Raw genomic sequence first — 26,151 nt, forward strand, 5'->3', positions numbered from 1 at the left:
AAAACCTTTTGTCTTGTCCCTCCCACATTTTCAGTTCCAGCCTTTGATACAATTTAGGGAGAGAGACTGCATCAGCAAAAAGCAGAAGAACTTACGTAGGTACTAGATGATTACTACTAATATTGAGTAGAAAATAAAGGGACTTCACTGGAAAACACTTCTAAATTATTTTCAGAGTTCTCAATCTCTCATTTACTGATATAAAAATAATGTATCTAGGGCTTCCCTGGTGGCGCAGTGTTTGAGAGTCCGCCTGCCGATGCAGGGGACACGGGTTCGTGTCCTGGTCCGGGAAGATCCCACAGGCCGCGGAGCGGCTGGGCCCGTGAGCCATGGCCGCTGAGCCTGCGCGTCCGGAGCCTGTGCTCCGCAACGGGAGAGGCCACAACAGTGAGAGGCCCGCGTACCACACACACACACACACACACACACACACACAAAATAATAATAATAATAATAATAATAATAATGTATCTAATTAAGGGCCTGGAAAGGAGAATGTCTCCTCTGACCTTTATCCAGAAATTTCCCTAAAACACTTCACATTATAATATAGACTCTGCATAAATTTACTAACTTTCCCTAGAATAAAAAGATGGCTTAAATAACTATTAAACGCCCAAAATAATTGTTGCTATGTAAATGGTAGGTCTTTATCATAATTGAGAAATTTGGAAAAAGTGAGGAAGCCAAAAATAATTTAAACGAATCCAAATTTAACTTAAAACAATTAAATCTATATGAAGAGATGAATAAAGCAGTGGAGGTGTAGGCGGTGCGACAGCCGCTGGAGGGCAGCGGAGGCGGGTTCGTGTTTCCCGGGCCGAACCGGGCTCTGGGGGGCGCGGGGCCTGGCCCGGGAGCGCGGCCCGTCCTGTCCTCGCCATGAGGCCGCAGCAGGCGCCAGTGTCTGGGAAGGTTTTCATTCAGCGAGACTACAGCAGTGGCACCCGCTGCCAGTTCCAGACTAAGTTCCCCGCGGAGCTGGAGAACCGGATTGATAGGCAACAATTTGAAGAAACAGTTCGAACTAACCTTTATGCTGAAGCAGAGAAGCTCGGGGGCCAGTCCTATCTTGAAGGCTGCCTGGCTTGTCTAACAGCGTACACCATCTTCTTGTGCATGGAAACTCGCTACGAGAAGGTTCTGAAGAAAGTCTCCAAATACATTCAAGAGCAGAATGAGAAGGTCTACGCTCCCCAAGGCCTCCTCCTGACAGATCCCATGGAGAGAGGACTTCGAGTTATTGAAATTACTATTTATGAAGACAGAGGCATGAGCAGTGGAAGATAAACCATAGGATTAAAGGCCCACCTCCAGCTGGGACCCTCATCTGTCCACCGGCTGACCGCAGTGTGTCCCCCACCTCCTCTCCAGAGCATCATTCCTTCCTATCTGCTGCCAGAGCCACGGTGCCATTCACTCCAAGGACTGACTTTGTAAAATTCCACACCTGGAGTGACGTCTAGTCGCTCAGCATCCACTTTGTGTCTCCAAGTTGTGTAGGACTCTGTAATCTTTTGATTAGCTTTTGAGAAAACGCAGTGAAGCCTTTCACTGTTTTATTCAAAGCCGTTAATACAATACGCAGTTGGTCAGCCCAGCACAGTTGATTTCTTACCTGCCACCAGTAGCAGTGGTTCTCGTCATTCCTTGGGCCTCAGCAAGTCGTAAACTAGCCAGTGCTCAGTCTTACTCCCCCAAACTCATAAAACGCTTTTCTCCAGGATTTTGGTGAAGGGTGGGCTATGTCTGGTTTTGCTAAGGCATCTCCCAGATTTCAGAGAATTACCAGTTTTGCCATGACTCAAAGCTTAAAGATCAAGTTCTGCTGTTCGGTTTCTCAAACTGAAGCTCATTGGAAAAATAATGTATAATGTTACTTGTTTTATTATAGCAATTCCTGATTAAAGCAGTATTTAATGCAATTTCCAGGTTTTTGTTTTTGGGTTTTTTTTTTTTTTTTTGAGAATTCTGTTATTACTCCATTACCTGGAACATTGGGAAGATGTGGTATGTGTTGCTTGTTCCTTATAAAAATAAGTAAGCACAATAAAGTGGATGTTAGACCATCAAACACAAATGTCCCTGCCATGTCCCTGAATGAGCAAGTGTTAATAAATATTTTAATTATCGTTTTGTTATAAATATAACTTAAGGGAAAAAAATTTGATAGGAATAATACTATATATTGCTAATTTTTAACTATCCCTACTGGCAAACCTTATGATTCCTAGACTTTCCTCATATACAGTATTCAGTGCACAGAAATATTATGATTGGTTCAAGTTCAGTAAGTTAAGTGATTTCCAACTAAAAGTCTCAAGTCTGGGTCACTGTTTCTAGTTCTTTTTGGCTGTGTGTTCTTAGTATTGGGACTTCCTGTGCCCTTCATCTTTGGGGTTTGAGAGCACTGTATTTGGGAGAAAGTTAGGACTTATACGAGGAGAGAATGAAACGGTTAAAAGTTTTACTTTCAGAGATATTGTAGGTGCTAATACTGGATTTAACCTTTCAGATTTAATTTCTTTTATGGGTCTGTTAGTTATTCAGTACATCCCATAGGTTTATGTAATATTTTAATTGTATGAAACTTGTTACTTTATAGCCTATAATAGTGTGTCTGTCTGCCTTTTAAACCCGTTGCAATAACTTTGTTGAAATATTAACACATTAGTAAAACTTTTCTTAAACAACAACAACAAAAAAAAAACCCAGCAGTGGATGAGGACTCATTAATAAAAGGAAAAAGTTCGCAATTTTAAATGCATGCAATTATATTGATATGCTAATTTAAATTTTATGTAAAATATTAATTTGAATGAGTGAGGAATAAGTATTAATTCTAAAAATAACACTTGTATGCATATAATAACAATATTTAACTAAAATTTTTTATTAATTTGCAAAGAAACACTACTAATTGATAAAGAACATAGTTTTTTCTCTTCAACTATTAAAGTCCCAATTCCAACAAAACACATCAAAATTAACATATAATTATGATTCAATTTAAAGTTCCATCTTTAAACTCTTCATAATCTTCTTTGGTAAACAGATCCAAAAATAGGTTAACCCTAAATAAAAGATGACAAAATTGAATCTTGTTAATACAAAATGTCATAATCAGTAGTCACTGAAAAATTTTAACATTTCTAAAACTGCAAAGCAACAGTTAGCCACTCCCTGCATTTACTGTTTTGATTTTTACTTGCTCTAGTTGACCATAGAAAGCTTCTGATGGACTCAATATGTAACTCAAATTTTCTTCTCCACTCCAACTCCTGCCAATACCCTTGGTGACTTCAACAGCCCCAATTACAAGAACTGTGCCACAAAAAAGACTATATCACAGGCCTTTATCTCCAGGCCTCTCACAAGCACTCACAAGCAAAGTCACTTCAGCCACTCACAAGCAAAGTCATTGCTTGGATGGTCACTGTCATCACTTGGAACTTCTACTTTACTTCTAAGCGCTGGAACTCCTAAAATGTTCCCAGCTGATATACATATACTTCTATACCCCTACTTTTTTGTACCCCTATACTCTCACTGAACAAGGTCACTGTCCTCCTTTAAACTGTTGATCCCTTGATCTCCCACAAGCTTCATTTGTATCCCCCCAAACTGACAATCATTTCTCTCATTACTCCTAATTAAACCCCTAGAATCCCTCTTCGAGGGACTGAGACTTCCTCTTCATCCTAGACGTTACCTGACATTCTGTTCTCAGTCCTCTCCTCTCCCTCCATCCCCGCATTGAGGTTTCATCTGCACCTACTGCTAGAACTACATATGATCTTTATGCAGTATAGATATCACACTGGATCTGATATGACACTTCCAATTGCTTACAATTTTCACCTGAATACCTATCGTCTAAAATTGTACGTGCCAAAATAAAACTCAGTAGCTTCACAAAACCAGTTCTTTCTCTTGACTTCCTTATTTCTTATCTGCTCGTTCTCAAACCTTAGTATCATCTCTCATACTGCCCTACATCTAGTCATTTGTATCCTCTCCACTCTCATTAAGTGCATTTCACTTTTCCCTTGGACTGCTGTTACAATCCCTAGATTTTCTTGTTCACCTCTTATCTTGCCTCTATTCCAAACCTTTTTATAAAATGACACTGGATTCTTTCTAAAATGCAGATCTGATCAACCCACTGCTTTAAAATGTTCTATACTGATGATATACAAGATATTTGTGTAATTTCTAATTATCCTTCCATAAAATACTTATTAATTACAAAACGAAAAATAGTAACTATATATAGTGGAGAAATGGACATCTTAACCAATAGATCAAAGTTAACATCCTCAATAAGGGATAAATGAAAATCACATGACTCCAGATGTGATGTTCTGAGAAGGAAGTAACATTACTTATATAATGTTCCAGCCAAAAATGCAAAATATGAATCAAATCATGGGAGGTATCAGCAAGTCCAGAGGGACAGTCTGAAAAATAATTGGCCTGCGTTCTTCAAAAATGTCAATGTCATAAAAGACAAAGAAAGGTTGAAGAACTGTTACAGATTAAAGAAGACTAAAGAGACATGACAATTAAATGCGATACATGACACTGGACCAGACCGGCTATCAGGAAAAAAATCCCATTAAAGACATTATTGGCACAAGAAAAAACTGGAATATAGACTATAGATTACATAAAAGTTTTATACCAGTGTTAAATTTCCTGAATTTGATAACTGTAGTGTAGTTATAAAAAAGATATCCTGGTTCTTAGGATATACACACTAAAGTATTAAGGGGCAATTCTTGATACACATAACACACAGAGAAAGAGAGAGAGGGAGTAGGATAATGATAAAGCAAAGTGGCAAGATGTAAAAATCGGTGAACACAGAACATCTGTGTTCTGTGTTCTGTGTTCTGTGTTCTGTGGGTATTCTGGAGGTCTTTGTATTCTTGTGATTTTTATGTACATTTGAAATCATCTGGAATAAAGGGTTAAGAAAATGTTCCATGTTTCTTCATTGCCTACTGAACTGAGTACATATTCTTGGCCAAGTATCCATGTGAGACCATTTGAAACACATTCTCAGTACTTTGTATACCTTTCTTCACTATGACTACCTTAAACAAGCTTTAATCAAGCTGTATATTCCTAAACATTTTCTGTGACTCCATGAATTTTCTCATGTCCATGTCTTAAAGTATACTCCCTTCCCCCACATTCCCACTTATAAAAGTCTAATTTCTCTTTTCCAAAGCCCATCTTACTTACCTTTTCTACTACTTTCCAAACCCCACCAAACTGGGTGTAACCTATTCCTAAGAATTGAATGAGCCCAGATGATTAGTAAATCAGGGCACAATAGAAAAAAAAAAAAAAAGTGGGGGGGAAGACATGCTCAGTTTAAACCATGTGGCATTTAAAAGTAACTGTAGAACAGCCTAAAGAAATTCAGAGGCACATGACCAGAGGTCAGAAGTAGGATAGAGATTTAAGGGTCATATACCCAGAAAGAGTAACTGAAGTTATAAAATGGGTGAGTTATCTCAGAATAAATATGTAAAGAGACAGCAGGACCAACAATTACTCCTCGGGAAGCATTTGTTATTAGATGGTAGCAAAAGGGACAAATAAAAAATACATAGAAAATATGGTCAGAAAGGTAGAAAGAGAACCATGACATAGTCTTCAGGATAATAAGAAGAAAAATTTGAACAAGTAGTAGTAAAACAATACTAAATGTGACAGCATGTTCAAAAAGAAAAGAGAACTTAGCAGAGGTATGAAAAAGAAAAAACATAAAACTTGGACCATAGAGAGAGTAGTTTCAATAGCATTGTGAATATGAGGCCCAAATGAAGCTTATTAAATTTCAACAAATATTTAATGAGTGCTTTCTATGTGTCAAACACTGGGTTTAAGGAAGGAAACAGGCTAGAATTAGCAATGGGTATACATTAAAGGTTGGAGATGGTAGGATGTAAAGGGGAAGGAAAAAGTCTATACCTTTTGTTATCTAAGTGGATTCTTACCAGAAGATGACAAGAAGATTCATCTTGTGTAATTTGAATCTAGGAACAACATAAAATATAAGGAAAATTCAAGTTGGTCTCTGGCATTGGCTTTCCCATTAATAAATATATAATAAGGAACAAGAATTATAATACATTTTTAAAATATAATTATTAGTTTCTATAATCAGGTTAAAAATTGTAATAAAAATAATGAATTACAAGGATACCTTTCATTTATAAGAGGCTATTTCTGGAAAACACAGCATATTATTTTAAATTGTTAAATAATCCTTACAAGATCACTTGATATTTAATAGAAGGCCTATTGCTGAGGCACAAAAGAACCCGACAAGTTCAAGGTAATGGCCAGAGCAAAATTAGATGTGATCTAGTACGTTTATTAGAGTAATTGGATCTGGATTAAAACTCAGAACAATGTCCAGGGTTTTTGCACATTTCTCTGCCTGTTCAAACATCTTTGTCACCTAAGAAACCACTGACAACTTTTTTCCTCTTAAATGCCCTCTGCTTCATTCTTCTTCTTAATTGGATAAGAAAAATAAAACAGAGTATCACTAATGTGAACATTAGTTCATGTACCATTGTTGCAAACAATTTATGCTATTATGGATGCAATATTACAATAACAGTAATGAGTTTCCAGTGTTACACTGGTTACAAAATGGCATTGTTTTAATTATCTTACGAAAATATTCTTCACAAAATCAAATTCTGCAGATTTACTGACTGTCAAAATAAAAGTTGTCCTTGAGTTACTGCACTAAAAACTTATAGAAGCATTCGGCATGGTAATATATGTATTAGGACATGCATGTAAAGGAAATAAAATGCCTTATGATTTAGCAATTCATGTTACATAAATTTTATCCAACTTAATTGTTTGAGAATCCAGAACTTCCAATTACTTTTAATAAACATACTAGATTACATCTAATTTTGCTCTGGCCACAATATCAACTCACTGATGCAGCTTAAAACATGGTTTAATTTATGAATCGTTTTCCAGGAATGAAATAATGACATCAAGGCCATAACTCAAGGGCAGATTTTGCTAAACACATTAAATTGGACTGCAGCATCATGAAAAGGAAGTGACTGTGTGAAGCGACACAGAATTTATACTTCTATAATACAATTAAAATGTTTTTCTTCATCAATATGGATGAGTTTTGTAATCTGTATTAAAAATTTGGCGTTTTAAAAAAAAGTTGGAATTAAAATTCAAATTTAATAGACAAGCGTGTTCCCTTGGCTCAGTCAGTTCCAGTCAACATTCACCTTCTGCACTCTTCCACTCACACATACACCTGTGGTCTACTCTACACTTAATGCTTTACAATGCTTTGACTTTTCATTACAATGAACAGTGATAATATGGTAGCCTTTTTTCTATAGCTCTATACATTGAATGTGACATTTAGGAAAACTACTGGTCTAATGTAATCCAAAGGTAACTAAACTATTAGAGAAGCCAGTTCTCTTTAATACAGTGAAAATTGTGTTAACTTACTTTCACTACATAATTGTTGGCATTTCAGCCTAAGTCTGTAGTTTTCATTTTCTTCAAGCATTTTAGAAATGACTTTGTATACTTCATTCCATACTGAAACCTTAAAAAGGTAAGCACAGTTAAGGAACACTGGACAGAGAGTCTGGACTACATCGTGATGTAGGCAATTGGGAGTGAGCCAACTGTGTCGCATGCCAGTTTGATATTATCATTATAAAGCAATATTATACTTAGAGATCTAAAAATTAAACATGATTGTTTTCCCATGTTCAGTGAATTCTCTGATATCTTTTTCCAACTTTCTAGCATTTCCTCTCTGCAGTATTTAAATTAACTGTTCTGGTCGAAGGCAATGTCTTTCAAAGGCAATATCTAGTAAGTCCTATGGTTTCAACATACTCAATTTTGTTTCAAAAGGTAGTAAAAATAGTGAATTTCTATTCCTATGTCTATGTCTAAACCACTGGACAATGATATGATTTTTAATGTATTTTATTCTAGTTAATAATTAAACATTTTTCCTAGGACATACCAAAGCAAACTTACTAGAGAACATGAATATACTGGAATAGGAAGAATGGAGACTAGAGAAGCAAACAGATAGATCTAGGCTCAAATTCTGGCTTCACCACTTAACCAGTTGCTTGACATTGGGCAAGTGTTTTAATCTCATCTAGGAATAACTTCAAATACTGGATGATTAGAGTTAATGAAAAATATAGGTAAAGCACTTACCCCAGTGTCTGGCACAAAGTAGTTACAGGTAAATATTGGCTATTGCCCAAGAGGAATTGGTTTTTAGAAGAAAAATTTCTTAGTATAGTGGGAAGATTAAATGCTCACTCAAAATACACTTGCTGCAAGGATTAGTCACTTTGAATGCTATTTTATACTATACATGTATTAGAAATCAAACAAACTCAAAGCTCAGAGATAATATAATTTTATGTGTCATTATCAACTAACAATTTCTTTAAACTGAAGTGTAAAATATATAATGGTAAACAAAGATTAGTAGAGTAACTGATCTTGAATATGTTTAATTAATTTTATTTATTTATTTATTTTCGGCTGAGCTGGGTCTTCATTGCTGCGCACAGGCTTTCTCTAATTGCCGCGAGTGGGGGCTACTCTTTGTTGCGGTGCGCAGGCTTCTCACTGCGGTGGCTTCTCTTGTTGCAGAGCACGGGCTCTAGGCACACGGGCTTCAGTAGCTGTGGCTCACAGGCTCTAGAGCGCAGGCTCAGTAGTTGTGGTGCACGGGCTTAGTTGCTCCGCGGCATGTGGGATCTTCCCGGACTGGGGCTGGAACCCGTGTCCCCTGAATTGCAGGCAGATTCTTAGCCACTGAGCCACCAGGGAAGTCCCTTGAATATCTTTAAAACACTCAAAGTTACCATGACATTTGGACAGCCAGACATGAAAATGGTTCAGCATAAAGGTTCATGCTTGTCAGCTTTCCTGCTAGAAACCTGTACACCCCTTGCCTTTAAAAGAGCAATATGACACCAATATAGATACCTTTTTCTTTTCTGTGAAATCCATGATTTCCTTATGTAATACTATCTGAGTTTGTTATATTCTATGGAACATATATTTTCATGCTTTGAGAAAGCTCACAGTCAGCTACATTTTGATTAAAATGTGTTTTATATCTTCAAACACTGGAAGGACTATTCTTTATGGTTAATAAATATTTCCAAACCCAGTTTCATTACTGCTAAATTAATTCTATTTTCTCATCTCAGTAAATTAAATTTTTCAAAAGATGGCACTATTTTTAATGTCTTGAGTATCTTCACACATTTGTATTTAGACAGGTTAATCTAAAATTCAAAATGTCATTCATTCCCCTTTACAATAATATACCTTTTTCTTTTTCTTCATTATTTTGGAAGCTTCATTCAAAGGTATGGGGAAGCCAAACTTTTTAGCTAAATTCTTCTGGGTTAAACCTAATTTAGAAAAAGAAAAGAGAGTCACAAGGTAAAATATCAAGGTCAGCACAGACTTTAAAGGATTCACTATCCTGAGAATTGACAATTATAAATGTCTCTTGAGCTCTCTTTGGGGATTTTTACACTTGTTGGTATATTTCAGATCACTAGATAATACCAGTTTACCAATTAGCTAATACTATATTGGAAAAAAATAAAACAAGGAAACTAAGGATAAACTATCTTGGGGGTGTCTAGGAGATCTCCTTCCTTTACTGATTTGAAAGGTGAGCCCCCAAAAGAGCAACAGAGTAAATAAATACCAAAAACCACATCTTGCCCCAGGCTATCTCTATAGTCTTTCTTCTCTGTTCAACTCCAGGTACACATTATGCTTCCAATTGCACAGGAGACCATGTGGTTCCTCAAATACATCTTGTTCTTTATCCCTCCCAGTCTTTGCACACGCTGTTCTATTGGGCTAGACCACTGTGTGCATGCATGCCTGTACACACACATATAGACATACACACCTGCCAGGCAAATGTCTACCTGCTCTTCAAGACTCAGCCCACACATCACCTCCTCTCTACAGCCTTCCCTCAAACACCCACAGCCCCGCAAACAGTGGGGTAGACAGCACTGGTTCCAGGAACAGGTTCCAGGGACACTTTGTTCACAGCACTCAGCACACTTTTATAGCATGTGTTTATACTGTTTCCTCCACTAGGCTGTGACCTCCTGGAGGGGAAGTGTCACTGTGTGCCTTATTCATCTTCCTATCTCTGCTACCAGACACAGAGTAGGTACTAATAAAGGTTTGTCAGAGTGATAAGCTTCCTGACTCTACTCACTAAATCATGCTGCCTTCCCAAATATTAACTGTGAGAAGAAAACCTAAGGGATTGTGTGTCCAAAGACAAACCCGTACAACAATGAGCATGTGTTCCCTGAAAGCCTTTATATTTGTTCTCCTTTTGTCTGTAACACTCCATACGTACCCCAACCATTCCCCACCTCATTCCTGCCCTACCACCACTCTATACCTGGCTTTCTTCTACTCCTCCAATACTTAGCTTTCCGGGGTGGAAGGCCTTCTCTGATTTCACAAAGCACCCTATGCTCAGTTATCACAGGACTTATCACATTGTTTACTTGAGGAGTACGTTCTATTCTTCATTAGAGATCCAGTACTGTACAAATTAGATACACAATAAATATGCTCTTTGTTGAGTGAAATAGAGTATGTTCTAAAATGGTATGTCCCTATTTAAAGTGATGAAGGGGAAAAACCTACAACCAAGATCACTCTACCCAGCAAGGATCTCATTCAGATTTGACAGAGAAATTAAAACCTTTAAAGACAAGCAAAAGCTAAGAGAATTCAGCACCACCAAACCAGCTTTACAACAAATGCTAAAGGAACTTCTCTAGGCAAGAAACACAAGAGAAGGAAAAGACCTACAATAACAAACCCAAAACAATTAAGAAAATGGTAATAGGAACATACATATCTATAACTACCTTAAATGTAAATGGATTAAACGCTCCCACCAAAAGACACAGACTGGCTGAATGGATACAAAAACAAGACCGATATATATGCTGTCTACAAGAGACCACTTCAGACTTAGGGGCACATACAGACTAAAAGTGAGGGGATGGAAAAAGATATTCCATGCAAATGGAAATCACAAGAAAGCTGGAGTAGCAATTCTCATATCAGACAAAATAGACTTTAAAACAAAGACTATTACAAGATACAAAGAAGGACACTACATAATGATCAAGGAATCAATCCAAGAAGAAGATATAACATTGTAAATATTTAAGCACCCAACGTAGGAGCACCTCAATACATAAGGCAAATACTAACAGCCATAAAATGGGAAATCGACAGTAACACAATAATAGTAGGGGAGTTTAACACCCCACTTTCACCAATGGAGAGATCATCCAAAATGAAAATAAATAAGGAAACACAAGCTTTAAATGATACATTAAACAAGATGGACTTAATTGATATTTATAGGACATTCCATTCAAAAACAACAGAATACACTTTCTTCTCAAGTTCTCATGGAACATTCTCCAGGATAGATTGTATCTTGGGTCACAAATCAAGCCTTGGTAAATTTAAGAAAATTGAAATCGTATCAGATATCTTTCCCAACCACAACACTATGAGACTAGATATCAATTACAGGAAAAAAACTGTAAAAAATACAAACATATGGAGGCTAAATCATACACTACTTAATAACCAAGAGATCACTGAAGAAATCAAAGAGGAAATCAAAAAATGCCTAGAAACAAATGTCAGTGAAAACACGATGACCCAAAACATATGGGATGCAGCAAAAGCAGTTCTAAGAGGGAAGTTTATAGCAATACAATCCTACCTCAAGAAACAAGAAAAATCTCAAATAAAACATTAAAGCTTACACCTAAAGCAATTAGAGAAAGAAAAACAAAATAACCCCAAAGTTAGCAGAAGGAAAGAAATCATAAAGATCACATCAGAAATAAATGAAAAAGAAACGAAGGAAACGATAGCAAAGATCAATAAAACTAAGAGCTGGTTCTTTGCAAAGATAAACAAAATTGATAAACCATTAGCCAGACTCATCAAGAAAAAAGGGAGAAGACTCAAATCAGTAAAATTAGAAATGAAAAAGGAGAAGTAACAACTGACACTGCAGAAATACAAAAGATCATGAGAGATTACTACAAGCAATTCTATGCCAATAAAATGGACAACCTGGGCGAAATGGACAAATTCTTAGAAATGCACAACATTCTGAGACTGAACCAGGAAGAAATAGAAAATATGAACAGACCAATCACAAGCACTGAAATTGAAACTGTGATAAAAAATCTTCCAACAAACAAAAGCCAAGGACCACATGGCTTCACAGGCAAATTCTATCAAACATTTAGAGAAGAGCTAATATCTATCCTTCTCAAACTCTTCCAAAATACAGCAGAGGGAGAAACACTCCACAACTCATTCTATGAGGCTACCATCACCCTGATACCAAAACTACACAAAGATGTCACAAAGAAAGAAAACTACAGGCCAATTATCACTGATGAACATAGATGCAAAAATCCTCCACAAAACACTAGCGAACAGAATCCAACAGCACATTAAAAGGATCATACACCATGATCAAGTGGGGTTTATCCCAGGAATGCAAGGATTCTTCAATATACACAAATCAATCAATGTGATACACCATATTGACAAACTGAAGGAGAAAAACCATATGATCACCTCAATAGATGCAGAGAAAGCTTTCGACAAAATTCAACACCCATTTATGATAAAAATCCTCCAGAAAGTAGGCATAGAGGGAACTTACTTCAACATAATAAAGGCCATATATGAAAAACCCACAGCCAACATCGTTCTCAATGGTGAAAAACTGAAACCATTTCCACTATGATGAGGACCAAGACAAGGGTGCCCACTCTCACCACTCTTATTCAACATAGTTTTGAAAGTTTTAGCCACAGAAATCAGAGAAGAAAAAGAAATAAAAGGAATCCAAATTAGAAAAGAAGAAGTAAAGTTATCACTGTTTGCAGATGACATGATACTATACATAGAGAATCCTAAAGAGGCTACCAGAAAACTACTAGAGCTAATCAGTGAATTTGGTAAAGTAGCAGGATACAAAATTAATGCACAGAAATCTCCTGCATTCCTATACACTAACAATGAAAGATCTGAAAGTGAAATTAAGAAAACACTCCCATTTACCACTGCAACAAAAAGAATAAAATATCTAGGAATAAACCTACTGAAGGAGACAAAATACCTGTATGCAGAAAACTATAAGACACTGATGAAAGAAATTAAAGAGGATACAAATAGATGGAGAGATATACCATGTTCTTGGATTGGAAGAATCAACATTGTGAAAATGACTATACTACCCAAAGCAATCTACAGATTCAATGCAATCCCTGTCAAACTACCACTGGCATTTTTCACAGAACTAGAACAAAACATTTCACAATTTGTATGGAAACATAAAAGACCCCCGAATAACCAAAGCAATCCTGAGAACGAAAAACGGAGCTGGAGGAATCAGACTCCCTGACTTCAGACTATACTACAAAGCTACAGTAATCAAGACAGTATGGTACTGGCATAAAAACAGAAATATAGATCAATGGAACAGGATAGAAAGCCCAGAGATAAACCAACGCACATATGGTCACCTTATCTTTGGTAAAGGAGGCAAGAATATACAGTGGAGAAAAGACAGCCTCTTCAATAAGTGGTGCTGGGAAAACTGGACAGCTACATGTAAAAAAATGAAATTAGAACACTCCCTAACCCCATACACAAAAATAAACTCAAAATGGATTAAAGACATAAATGTAAGGCCAGACACTATAAAACTCTTAGAGGAAAATATAGGCAGAACACTCTATGACATAAATCACAGCAAGATCTTTTTTGATCCACCTCCTAGAGAAATGGAAATAAAAATAAAAATAAAGAAATGGGACCTAATGAAACTTAAAAGATTTTGCCCAGCAAAGGAAACCATAAATGAGATGAAAAGACAACCCTCAGAACGGGAGAAAATATTTGCAAATGAAGCAACTGACAAAGGATTAATCTCCAAAATTTACAAGCAGCTCATGCAGCTCAATATCAAAAAAACAAACAACCCAATCCAAAAATGGGCAGAAGACCTAAATAGACATTTCTCCAAAGAAGATATACAGATTACCAACAAACACATGAAAGACTGCTCAACATCATTAATCATTAGAGAAATGCAAATCAAAACTACAATGACATATCATCTCACACCAGTCAGAATGGCCATCATCAAAAAACCTACAAACAATAAATGCTGGAGATGGTGTGGAGAAAAGGGAACCCTCTTGCACTATTGGTGGGAATGTAAATTGATACAGCCACTCTGGAGAACAGTATGGAGATTCCTTAAAAAACTAAAAATAGAACTACCATATGACCCAGCAATCCCACTACTGGGCATATACCCTGAGAAAACCATAATTCAAAAAGAGTCATGTACCAAAATGTTCATTGCAGCACTATTTACAATAGCCAGGACATGGAAGCAGTCTAAGTGTCCATTGACAGAAGAATGGATAAAGAAGATGTGGCACATATATACATTGGAATATTACTCAGTCGTAAAAGGAACGAAATTGAGTTATTTGTAGTGAGGTGGATGGACCTAGAGTCTGTCATACAGAGTGAAGTAAGTCAGAAAGAGAAAAACAAATACCATATGCTAACACATATATATGGAATCTAAAAAACAAAACCAAAAAAAGGTCATGAAGAACCTAGGGGCAGGACAGGAATAAAGACGCAGACGTACTAGAGAATGGACCTGAGGATACAGGGAGGGGGAAGGGTAAGCTGGGACAAAGTGAGAGAGTGGTATGGACATATATACACTACCAAACGTAAAATAGATAGCTAGTGGGAAGCAGCCGCATAGCACAGGGAGATCAGCTCAGTGCTTTGTGACCACCTACAGGGGTGGAAGAGGGAGGGTGTGAGGGAGGGAGATACAAGAGGGAAGAGATGTGGGGATATGTGTATATGTATAACTGATTCAATTTGTTATAAAGCAGAAACTAACACGCGATTGTAAAGGAATTATACTCCAATAAAGATGTCAAAAAAATAAATTTAAAAAAAATAAATTAAATGGCATGTCCCAGTTTGTGAGAAACATGCCACTGATTCTGAGTGGGGCACAGACATAGCACTAAAGAATATTAACTCACATGGTAAGAAACTCATTCCCTTTCTAGTTCTTTTTCAATCTTCTGATTACAGCTAGGAGAAAGTCTGAGTTTGGAACTAGTATGTCATTAAGACTTTTCTGAGACTTGCTAATCTCTCTTTATGACTGCAGCAACCTCCAGCAGACAACCTATTTGGCTAGAATTTAATAATATTGTTTTACCTTTATTAGATTGTTTTTAATTAATTTCTATTTGTGGAAAATGATACATGTTTTCCACTGTGGTAATGATGTAAAGTGTTCTAAAAAGAAAATTAGTTGGGAGGAAAAAAATGCATTTATTTAAATACATTAAGTAAATGATAGTGAAGATGATGTACAGATATAACATAAGAAAATAACTTAAGTTTGGGAAACTCTGCTCTCCATATACCCATATGTATCCTTCCCTCTAAGTACCTACAACCTTTGAAATACTATACCAGCATCACATCCAAATGTTTTGTTTGTTAGTCTTACATAACCTAGACATATACTCCTTGAGGTCAAGATAGGAGCCGTCACGTCTATCTGTATTCGTTGGGAATATAAAATATGTCAAGGAGTATAGCAGATGGGAAAAAGAAAAAAGGCAAACTTTTTTCTTCCACTTATTTTGTGTACTTTACTGAGGCTGTGGCTGCACTGTATACCATAGATTTTGGTCCCAGCTTATGCTTCAAATCTGCCTCTCCCCCTCTTTCCACACACTCTGACCCAGTCAAAATATACTTCTCCTTCTTCCCAAATCATTATCCATCCCTGATCGATACTCCGTGCTTCACTAACATGTTTTTCCTACCTGTAATCCCCTCCTATCTCAGAAATACGTGTAAATCTCATGGAGCTACTTCCACCACCACGAAGCCTTCCTTGATTTCGTCATCCCCAAATTATTCACCACCTCCAAAGCATTTATTTGTACCTCCACAACAGCATTCAACATCCTCTACTATATATAAATTATGGGTATGTCTCTCAAGTTCTGTGAGAACAGGGAACCAGCTTGACTTATTAGTCTTGTTTGAAACATTAGAAGACTTACCTGACTTGGCTGCCCCTGGATTTCTAAACTATAAGACATCTCACAAACGGCTTAAAAGCGTATCTTCCAGAAGTGTCTGTATCTCTGATAACTTGACTCCACCATTCAAAAATCTGCAGTGACTATAAAATTAGAGTCACCAAGGCATTTCACAATGTGGTCCAAAACTAATTTTGCATTCATTCAATAAATATTTAGTGTATGCACTATGCGCTAGACACTGGGCTGATCACCTCCTCTTCCCTTAAGCCATTTCTGCTGAGTGTGCCAACATATACTGGGCACCTACTCTATACCAAACACTGTGCTAGGCATTCTGCATGCATTACTTCATTTAATCTTCATAGTAATTCATTAAAGTAGGAACTATTATCCTCATTTTACAGAAAGGGAAACTGAACATCAGAACAGTTAACTAACTTGGCCAATATTACACTGCTAGTAAATGAGAAAGCCAAGATTATGACTTTCTGACTTAAAAGCCAATGCTCTTGATAATATCCACTGTCCCACTAGCAATTTCTCCATTCATTACCTTGATTTCTTCCTTCTATGTCTCCCTTTTCCTGAACTACCAAAGCCCTTCTAAGTTGTCTCTCTTATAGCACTGATGTCTACCAGCTTATATTTCCATTATTCAAATTATTCATTTATAAGTCCCTTGAGACTAAAATATTTGTCTGATCTATCTGTGTCACTAGCACCTGACTTAGTGCCTACAGTATGGTAGATGTTAAATAAATGTTACTGAATGGGTAAATAATTCACATTTGTTTCCAACAGAGAGCCAGGCAAAACTATGCAATGAATGTCCACTTAATGTTAATACTAAATACATCCAAGAATGAGTAAAATCATTAAGCACTTAGTGATTTTACGCATTTTACTTAATGAGTAAAATCATTAAGCACTTAAGCACTTTCTGGCTTGATTGAAATATAAGTCTACCTCAGGACCTCCTTCCCTTGACTCTATTCTTGGTTTCACAAGCACAGCAGAGTGGTCACCAAAGTTAATGGCTCCATCATCCACCCAGCTGCCCAGCACACAAACTTCAGACTTGGCCTCAACCCATCCTTCTCCCTCTTCCAGCCAGTCATCAATCCTGTCCATTCTGCCTCCACTGCCACTGTCTTAGTTCAGGCCTTCTATCTTTCCACTTTATTACTGCCTCAAAACTGGTTTCTGGCTTCCAATCTCTCCCAATCCCACTCCCTCCCCGTTATCCTCCCTCCAGCTCTGATCATGTCACCCCTGCCACAAAGGAATGGCAAAAAATCCCAAAATTTCAGGACCAAACTTCAAAACAAACTGCATTATTGTTTGTTTCCCAGAAGAGAAGCCAACTAGAGGAAAGCCATTCTCAATCAGCACAAACCAGTTACAAGAGCACGAAGCTGGTTTCACTATCTCAGCTCTTTGCCATCCTGTTATTTCTACCTGACTTACGTGGGGATCTCCAACACTAATTCATGTATCCTTTCCCTTCCCCCATGAGCTTCTTCATCTGTTTTTCAATGTTCTTCATTTCCAATCCACTATCTTAGTGCTGGACTATTATTTGTCTCTTTGATCTGTTGGTGCTAATGCAATACCAGATCCATTTTATTCTTTCCTCACTTCCTGCTCTCCCCTCTTTAAAGGTGAAGAGCTCACCAACACCACCATACTCTCTCCAATTCCTAGAGTAAATCTTTTATCTGTTTTTATTATTCAAAGGAGGGGGAAACCTAGTGCTAAAGTGTCTTATACTACCCCTAAAATTTTTTAATCACCAGCACAGGGGCCAAAAATGACAAAAAACCTGAGTGCCTTTTAGCAATGGAAACTTTGGAGGAGCATGAAGTCTAAAATAGTGCCCCTGATGAAGGATCTCTGAAAAGCTTATTCTCAGGAGTCAATCAAGTTACACAGAGTACAGTTTTATACTTCCAAATTATCAAAGTAAGTTTAAGTAAGTTAAATTATCAAAGTAAAATTAAGTAAGTTCTGAAAGGATACCAAAAAATATATTTATATATTTTTCAACTTGAGCTTCAGCCTTGCCTGCCTCCAATGCAATCTCCCCTATACAGCATGAAGGAAGTAAATCTGACCCTATTACTTCTCTTGTTCAAAACCTTTCAAGGCAGAACTTCTGGGTAGCTCTAGACTATGTGATGGGGTCGGGGGAGAGGCAGGGTATAGTAATCAACTTCCCAAAATTTCTTCCCAAACAACTTTACATTACAAAAATTCTACACAAAACCACACCCTCAGCATTACTTGAAGACAGAGAATGCTGAAAATGCAAAATAAATGTAAGTAAAATGAGAAAAGTCATTACATCGTGGCACTATGATCCCATTTACTCCAACCTCACCCTAAGCAGGGCTTTGTGGCCAGCAAGGAGGAGAAAGGAGGGACTCTAGAAAAGGTGGCTGCAGGAGAGCTGGAGCAACCAACAGCAAGATGAAATCCACCCTAACTCTGAAAATACTAGAAGATAGCCAGGCAGATCACAGCACAGACTACAGGAAAGAATTTCAATGTGCGATTTAAAGGGCCAGACACCGGGAATAAAGACACAGACCTACTTGAGAGTGGACTTGAGGATATGGGGAGGGGGAAGGGTAAGCTGTGACAAAGCGAAAGAGAGGCATGGACATATATACACTACCAAACGTAAGGTAGATAGATAGTGGGAAGCAGCCGCAGAGCACAGGGAGATCAGCTCGGTGCTTTGTGACCGCCTGGAGGGGTGGGATGGGGAGGGTGGGAGGGAGGGAGATGCATGAGGGAAGGGATGTGGGAACAGATGTATATGTGTGACTGATTCACTTTGTTATAAAGCAGAAACTAATAAAAAAAAATTAAAAAATAAATAACACTTAGATAAATAAATAAATAAATAAATAAAAATAAAGGGCCAGACACCAAAAACGTGCACTTTAATGAGACTGATTTGGTTAAAGGGGCAAGCATGATTTAAAGGGATAAAAACAACTTAAAGGGACAGTCTTCCAATCTCTTGGCTTATGGAGGAGAAAAAGAACCAAAAGGAAAGCTCATAAATTAGGTCACAAAGAAAACATCAGTAACATGCATAAAGTGGAGATATTACAAACAACACTCTGATCACATGCAATAAAACTAGAGTTTACTAGGAAAAAAAAAAAGAAAAAGTCCTGGAAATTTTTGAAAAATTAAATCTATTAAGCAACTCTAGAGTGAAAGTGATAATACAAACTGAAATTACAAAAAAATATATTTTTAAATAGTGACAATAAATCCACTATATATTAGAATCAATGGGATTTAAAGTAGTGGTTAGAAGAAAACTCATTGCACTAAACACTTTTACCAATAAAAAGGAAGAAAAAAATTAAATTTCTTGCTCAAAATAAAAGCATGGAAAGAACAAAGTAAACCAAAAGAAAGTACACATAAGGAAATAATGAAGTTTTATCTTTATTATTTACCTTTATTATTGAGGAAGAGACTAGAAAAATAAAATACCTAATTAACAAATCAAAATCCTGTGTTTTTAAAAAAACTAACAAAACACTGGTGAACTTGATCAAGGACAAGGAAGAAAGAACATACATCAAAAAAAAAATGAAAAGGGGGAAATAACCATTGAAACACAAGGAATTTTTAAAAATCATAAGACACTATTTTGCAGACCTCTATGCAAATAAATTTGGAAACCTAGATGAAATGGATAATTCCCTAGGAAAATACAGATTACCAAAATTGACCCATTAGAGTTGGAAAGTGTAAAGAGACCAATTTCCATAGAAGATACAGAAAAAGTTATTAAGGAATTATCCCACAAAAAGCACTAGACCTAGATGATTTCACAGAAGAATTCTACCAAATCTTCAAATACCAGATCGTCTCAATGTTCTATAAATTATTCCAGAGCACTGAAAAGGAAGGAAAAGTTCCTAATTCCTTTTATGAACTAAGTATAACCTGATACCTAAACCAGATGAAGAAGTACAAAGAAAGAAAAACTACCCTGTCTCAAATTCCAATGCAAAAATCCTAAACAAATTATTAGCAAAGAGAGTCAAACACTATATTAAGAAAAAAGTACATCATAACCAAGTGGGATTTATTTCAGGAATGCAAAGTTGGTTCAATCTTAGGAAATCCATTTGTATCATACACCATGTTAATAAATCTAAGGAAAAAATATTATCTCCATAGATTTAGGAAAGCCTTTGACAAAATTCAACACCCATTCTTAGTAAAAGCATTGAATAAAATTAAAATTGAAGAATACATTTTTTTTTTTTTTTTTTTTTTTTTTTTTTTTTTTTTTGCGGTACACGGGCCTCTCACTGTTGTGGCCTCTCCCCGTTGCGGAGCACAGGCTCCGGACGCACAGGCTCAGTGGCCATGGCTCACGGGCCCAGCCGCTCCGCGGCATGTGGGATCTTCTCAGACCGGGCACGAACCCGTGTCCCCTGCATCGGCAGGCGGACTCTCAACCACTGCGCCACCAGGGAAGCCCGAAGAATACATTTTAATGTTTTAAACATACAACCCCTTAGTCTTAAAGCCAATACCTTATTTAATGGGGAAATACTAGAGGGATTTCCCCTAAGATCAGGAACAAGGCAAGAATGCTCACTATCTCCACTATTATTCAACATTCTATTCATGGTATTAGCCAGTGCAATCAGACAAAAAAAAAAAAAAAAATCAATTGCAGGCATAAAAAGGGGTTAAAAAGAAATAAAATTATCTCTATTTACAAATAATATGATAGTATACCTGGAAAATCATGAGCATTAATGACAAAACTAACTCAAATAATAAATGAATTCAGTGAAGTACTAGGATCAAAAATTAACGTACAAAAATCAATAGGCTAAGTGAAAGAAGCCAGTCACAACAGTGCCTATATTGTGTGATTCCATCTATATGAAATAGGCAGAATAGGCAAATAGGCAATCCAGAAATTTGCAAATTTGGTATTTTCCAAATTTGTCTATTGTCCAGAATAGGCAAATCTATGGAGACAGAAAGTAGTTTAGTGCTTGCTTAGGGCTGGGGTTGGGGGCAGTGAGGGGGCACGGTGAGTGACTAGTCGCTAATGGGTACAGGGTTTGAGGGGGTAATAAAAATGTTCTAAATTGATTTTGATGATGGTTGCACAACACTGTAAAAAAACATTGAATTGCCCGTTTTTAAGGTAAACTGAGCAGATTGTAAATTACGTCTCAATAAACTTTTTTTTTTTTTTTTTTTTTTTTAAAGCACAGGTAGAGGGATGGGTCCTCAAAAAGAGGTAGGACCTTTCCAGGTGATGGAAATGTTCTAGACCCTACTTGTGGTGGTGTATAACTTTGTCAAATCTCCTGAAAGTTGTTGGGTTTGTTTGTTTGTTTAATCAAGAGGCTTTATATACACAAACAATGAACATCTGGAGGCCATTACGGAAGAGGAAACCCCATTTACAACAGCAGAGAAGATCAAATACCTAGGAATAAATTTAACAAGATACATGAAAAACCGATAGAAGGAAAAAATTTAAATATAAAACATTCCTGAAAGACACAAAAGTAGAGTGAAAATGGAAAGACATCCTCTCCTCTCTTTTCAAAGAGGAAGTGACATCATTAAAGATGTCGGTTCTCCTCAGGCTAACTTATAAATTCAATGAGTCCTGAAAGGAATATGGACACACACGCCAAGGCCCCCATCATTCTGAGGGACTTCAGTGGCTCCGTCCAAGAGCCTCCCCTCTCGGATTCGGATCGCGGGCTGAACTCAAATGACCTTCACTTGCACTTCAGCGCCCTCTCAGGGCAACACCGAAGCGCAGGTCGGGCTTGTCTCTCAGCCCCCGGACGGACAAGAGGGCCGCCCACTGCCCGCGGCCAGGCGGGTGCTGGGCGCGGCGGCCTCTGAGCGACACTACGAGCCCCGAGCGGCGCACCGGGAGGGAGGCTGGCCGGAAGCTGACAGGGAGGCCGCGAGCTGAGAAGCCGACCGCCCTGAGACTCGGACCCCAGGCAGGACGGCTGCCGAGGAGGACGGAAAGGCGGGCTGACCAGCCGGCACCCTCCACAGGTCGGGGGCCCCCTCCCGAGTCCCCGCCCGCCCGGCCCTTCGCGCCACCTGCATGTGCCTCCTGACGAGGCCGGCTCCGCGAGCTCAACGCCCGCGCCGGAGAGGAGGCCGCGGGGTCCCTGGGCGGGGAGCCGGGGCACAGCTCCCCGCCGCCCGCGGCCCCCGGCACAGCCGCCCGCGGCTCCTCCCGGCTGCGGCCGGCCCCGAACCCGGGCCTACACAGACCCTGAGCCCAGCGGCCGCCCAGCTGAAGGACGGCGCCGCACCGGTGCGAGCCGAAGCTAGTCACGTAGACGAAGCGTGCCCGGCCCCGTCCCTGCTCCCGGCCCGCCGCCGCCATCGCTGCCTTCTTCGCGCAACCGCTACGCAGTGCCCTCAGCGGCCAGCCCAGGGTCACTGGGGGCGGACGACGCGCGGAGGAGGGGCCGACCTGGGGGCCAGACCACTGTGTGTGTGAAGGGGGGGGCGGGCTGAGGGGCTGGACCACTGTGCACTGTGTAGGGGGTGAGGGGTGAGCTGTGGAGCAGGACCCTGGGGGCGTGGGGGGCGGCAGGTGGGTTGGGGAGAGATGAGAGATGAGGGATGAGGGAACAAGTAAGGGAGTGAGAGAGGCTACAGAGACCGGTCACCTTGTGGGCAGCGGGAAGAGGGGAGTTTGGACCACTCTGCACGGAGTGGGGAGCAAGAAGGTGTTTGGTTGGGGGGTGGATGATGGACCACTCATCTGAAAGGTGGAGTTAGAGTTTGGAGACCAGATCACTTGGGGGTGGGGAGCAGACCATGACGGACAGACCTCTCTGAGGAAATGAACTGAACCAAGAACAGGGTGGGGGGAGAGGGAAGAGACCAGGTCAAGTAGTTTTACCACGGACCATCTCTAAGTCCATACAGCATTTTACAGCAGAGGATCTGGAGCTCCAAACTGTAGAGTGACTTCCCCAAAGTAATAGTGACAGAGACATACTCTCTTAAACTTCAAGAAATTGGATTATAAATATGTGCAGAAAGGTGCACGAATCATCAGTATACATATGGATAGGTATTCACGCAGTGAACACACCCACGTAGTATCCGCTGAGGTTAAGAAACGGTGCACAGGGCTTCCCTGGTGGCGCAGTGGTTGAGAGTCCGCCTGCCGATGCGGGGGACGCAGGTTCGTGCCCCAGTCCGGGGAGATCCCACATGCCGTGGAGCGGCTGGGCCCGTGAGCCATGGCCGCTGGGCCTGCGCGTCCAGAGCCTGTGCTCCGCGACGGGAGAGGCCACAACAGTGAGAGGCCCAAGTACCGCAAAAAAAAAAAAAAAAAGAAAAAAAGAAACGGTGCACTGCAGAAGCATATCACGTCCCTGCCCAGTCCCAATCCCTTTCCCTTCTTTCCTGATTTCAAACAGCATCAGTTTTGCCCATTGTGTTTGACTTCTTTTACTCTTTATGTCTATGAGATACAAGTTATTGCATAAGTTTATACATCATTTGAATATACTACCATTTATTAATTCATTCCACTATAGATGGAAATTTGGTTGTTTCCAATTTAGGGTAATCATCAATCAATAGTGCTGCTGGGAACAATTATATATATATAGTTGAATATATGTTATAGGATATGTACCTTAGTGTGGAACTGCTTAGGGTATTCATATGTTTAGCTTTAGCAGCTACTGACAGACAGGAACCTGAAGTGGTTGTACCAGTTTTCACTCCCACCAGCAAAATATGAGAATTCCAGTTGCTCCACAGGCTCACCACCCTTTGGTGTTGTCAACCTTTTTCATTTCAGCCATTCTAATGGATGTGCACATTAGGACTCTCCAGAAAAAGAACCAATAGGGTGTGTGTGTGTGTGTGTGTAGACAGGTCCATAATCTTCAGGATAGGCCAGCAGGCTGGAGACACAGGAAAGAATTGATGCTGCAGTTCAAGTCTGAAGGCCTTCTGCTAACAGAATCCACCCTTCTTCAAGAGACATCATTCTTTTTCTGTTTTTTCTATTAAGGCCTTCAACTGACACCATAATGAGGTCCATCCACATTATGGAGAGTAATCTGTTTTACTCCAAATCTACTTGTTTAAATGTTAATCTTATCTAAAGAATACCTTCACAGACACACCTAGCATGTTTGACCAAATATCTGGGTACTGTGGCCTCGGCAAGTTGACACATAAAATTAACCATCACAATGTGGTATTACTTTCTTATAATTTGCATTTTCCTGATGATGTGTGAAGCTGAGTTCATTGGCCATTTGGATATTATCTTTTGCATTTTAATCTCTTGCCTATTTCTCTTTGTTTTTTTGGCTGCACTGGGTCTTTGTTGCTGTGCACGGGCTTTTCTCTAGTTGTGATGCACGGGCTTCTCATTGCAGTGGCTTCTTTTGTTGCAGAGCATGGACTCTAGGCACACAGCCTTCAGTAGTTGTGGCATGCAAGCTCAGTAGTTGTGGCTCCCCGGCTCTAGAGTGCAGGCTCAGTAGTTGTGGCACTTGGGCTTAGTTGTTCCGCGGCATGTGGGATCTTCCTGGACCAAGGCTCAAACCCGTGTCCCCTGAATTGGCAGGTGGATTCTTAACCACTGCACCACCAGGGAAGTCCCTCTTGTCTATTTCTACATGGGGTTCTCATAATGTTCGCATTTATTAAGAGGAGTTCCTTACATATTCTATACATTTGCTATTTGTTAGTTGTATGTATTGCAAATTTTCTTCTCATCTGTGCTTCACCTTCTTATTCTCTTTATAAACTCAATAAATAAAAAAGTTTAACTGTAACGTAGTCCAATATATCAATGTTTTTCTTTAGTATTATACTTCTTGTGTTTGGTTAAATAAACCTTTGACTATTCCAAGATACTCTCCTCTGTTATCTTCTAGGAGCTTTACTGTTTTATCTGCACATTTAAATACTCAATCCACCTGGAATTGATTTTTATGAATAGTATGATGTAGAGGGACAAGATTAATTATTTGTCCATATGTATATCCAGTTGATTCAGGCTAAAACTTCCAATATAATATTGAATACAAATGATGATAATGAACATCCTTGTCTTGTTTCTGATCTTAAAGGAGAGTTTCAGTGTTTCACTATTAGGTATAACATTTGCTGTAAGTTTGTTTTTTGTCATATCATTTAACAGATTAAGGAAGTTCCCTTCTATTTTTAATTTGCCAAGAGTTTTTGGTAATAAATTGGTGTTAAATTTTATCTGATGCTTTTGCTAAAATCTATTGAGACAATTATTTTACTTCTTTATTCTGAAAATGTGAGGTATTACATTGATTGATTTCTAATGTTAAAACAAACCTGCATTTTGGAATACATCCAACTTGTTTGTAACATATCATCAATTAATATGTTTGACATACCTCTAAATTTGATTTGTTCGTGTTCTGTTTAGATTTTTTACTTCTATGTTCATGAGACAGAATGGCTTCTTTCTTATGTATTTTGTAGAATTCATCATTGAAGACATCTAGTCATGGAGTTTTCTTTGTGAGTAAGGTTTCTGCTAATCATAAGATTATTCAGATTTTCTATTTCTTTTTGGGTCAGTTTCAATAAATTGTGTTCTATGAATTTGTTCATTCCTCCTATCCTTTAAAACTTGATGGCAAAAAACATGTTCAAATATGTTTTCATTATCTTCTTAATGTCCCTAGGAGCATTGTGATATCCCCTTTTCATTCCTGATACTGTTAATTTATGCTCTCTTTTTTTTAATTTGATCTTGACAGTAAGTTATCAATTTTATTAATCTTTTCAAGGAATCAACTTTGACTTTGTT

The 26,151-nt window shown here is 38.5% G+C and overlaps 2 protein-coding genes across 4 annotated transcripts; one reads left to right on the forward strand and one right to left on the reverse strand.

Annotated features, from left to right (window-relative positions):
• The first annotated feature begins 780 nt into the window (after positions 1–780).
• Positions 781–1,544, forward strand: LOC132485910 (golgin subfamily A member 7-like). Its single transcript, XM_060092516.1, has one exon. It carries the CDS (start codon positions 886–888, stop codon positions 1,291–1,293), a length of 408 nt encoding a protein of 135 aa, XP_059948499.1. The 5' UTR covers positions 781–885; the 3' UTR covers positions 1,294–1,544.
• A 1,424-nt stretch (positions 1,545–2,968) lies between these two features.
• Positions 2,969–22,713, reverse strand: C3H5orf47 (chromosome 3 C5orf47 homolog). 3 transcript variants are annotated; one of them, XM_060092519.1, is made up of 5 exons: positions 22,590–22,713; positions 9,397–9,482; positions 7,528–7,627; positions 5,989–6,053; positions 2,969–3,077 (listed from the first exon to the last, which is right to left on the reverse strand). In XM_060092519.1, the coding sequence occupies exons 1-4, from the start codon at positions 22,702–22,704 to the stop codon at positions 6,034–6,036; spliced, it is 321 nt and encodes a 106-aa protein (XP_059948502.1). In that variant the 5' UTR covers positions 22,705–22,713; the 3' UTR covers positions 2,969–3,077; positions 5,989–6,033. The 3 variants fall into 3 exon arrangements, with proteins under 3 accessions (XP_059948502.1, XP_059948501.1, XP_059948500.1); XM_060092518.1 differs by having other exon boundaries at positions 6,015–6,053; positions 22,413–22,713; XM_060092517.1 differs by having other exon boundaries at positions 22,413–22,713.
• Between the last annotated feature and the right edge of the window lie 3,438 nt (positions 22,714–26,151).

This window comes from Mesoplodon densirostris, chromosome 3 (genome assembly GCF_025265405.1).
Source record: "Mesoplodon densirostris isolate mMesDen1 chromosome 3, mMesDen1 primary haplotype, whole genome shotgun sequence".
In the NCBI taxonomy this organism is placed as follows: Eukaryota; Metazoa; Chordata; class Mammalia; order Artiodactyla; family Ziphiidae; genus Mesoplodon; species Mesoplodon densirostris.

Bases quoted from the DNA above. Each gene is read 5' to 3' on its own strand.
- LOC132485910 (XM_060092516.1), top strand. From the start codon at position 886: ATGAGGCCGCAGCAGGCGCCAGTGTCTGGGAAGGTTTTCATTCAGCGA.
- C3H5orf47 (XM_060092518.1), bottom strand. From the start codon at position 22,704: ATGGCGGCGGCGGGCCGGGAGCAGGGACGGGGCCGGGCACGCTTCGTC. The intron at 7,628-9,396 runs GTATATTATTGT...TACCTTTTTAAG, and splicing joins TAATGAAGAAAAAGAAAAAG to GTTTCAGTATGGAATGAAGT. The intron at 6,054-7,527 runs GTAAGTTAACAC...TGTTGTTCCTAG, and splicing joins CCAACAATTATGTAGTGAAA to ATTCAAATTACACAAGATGA.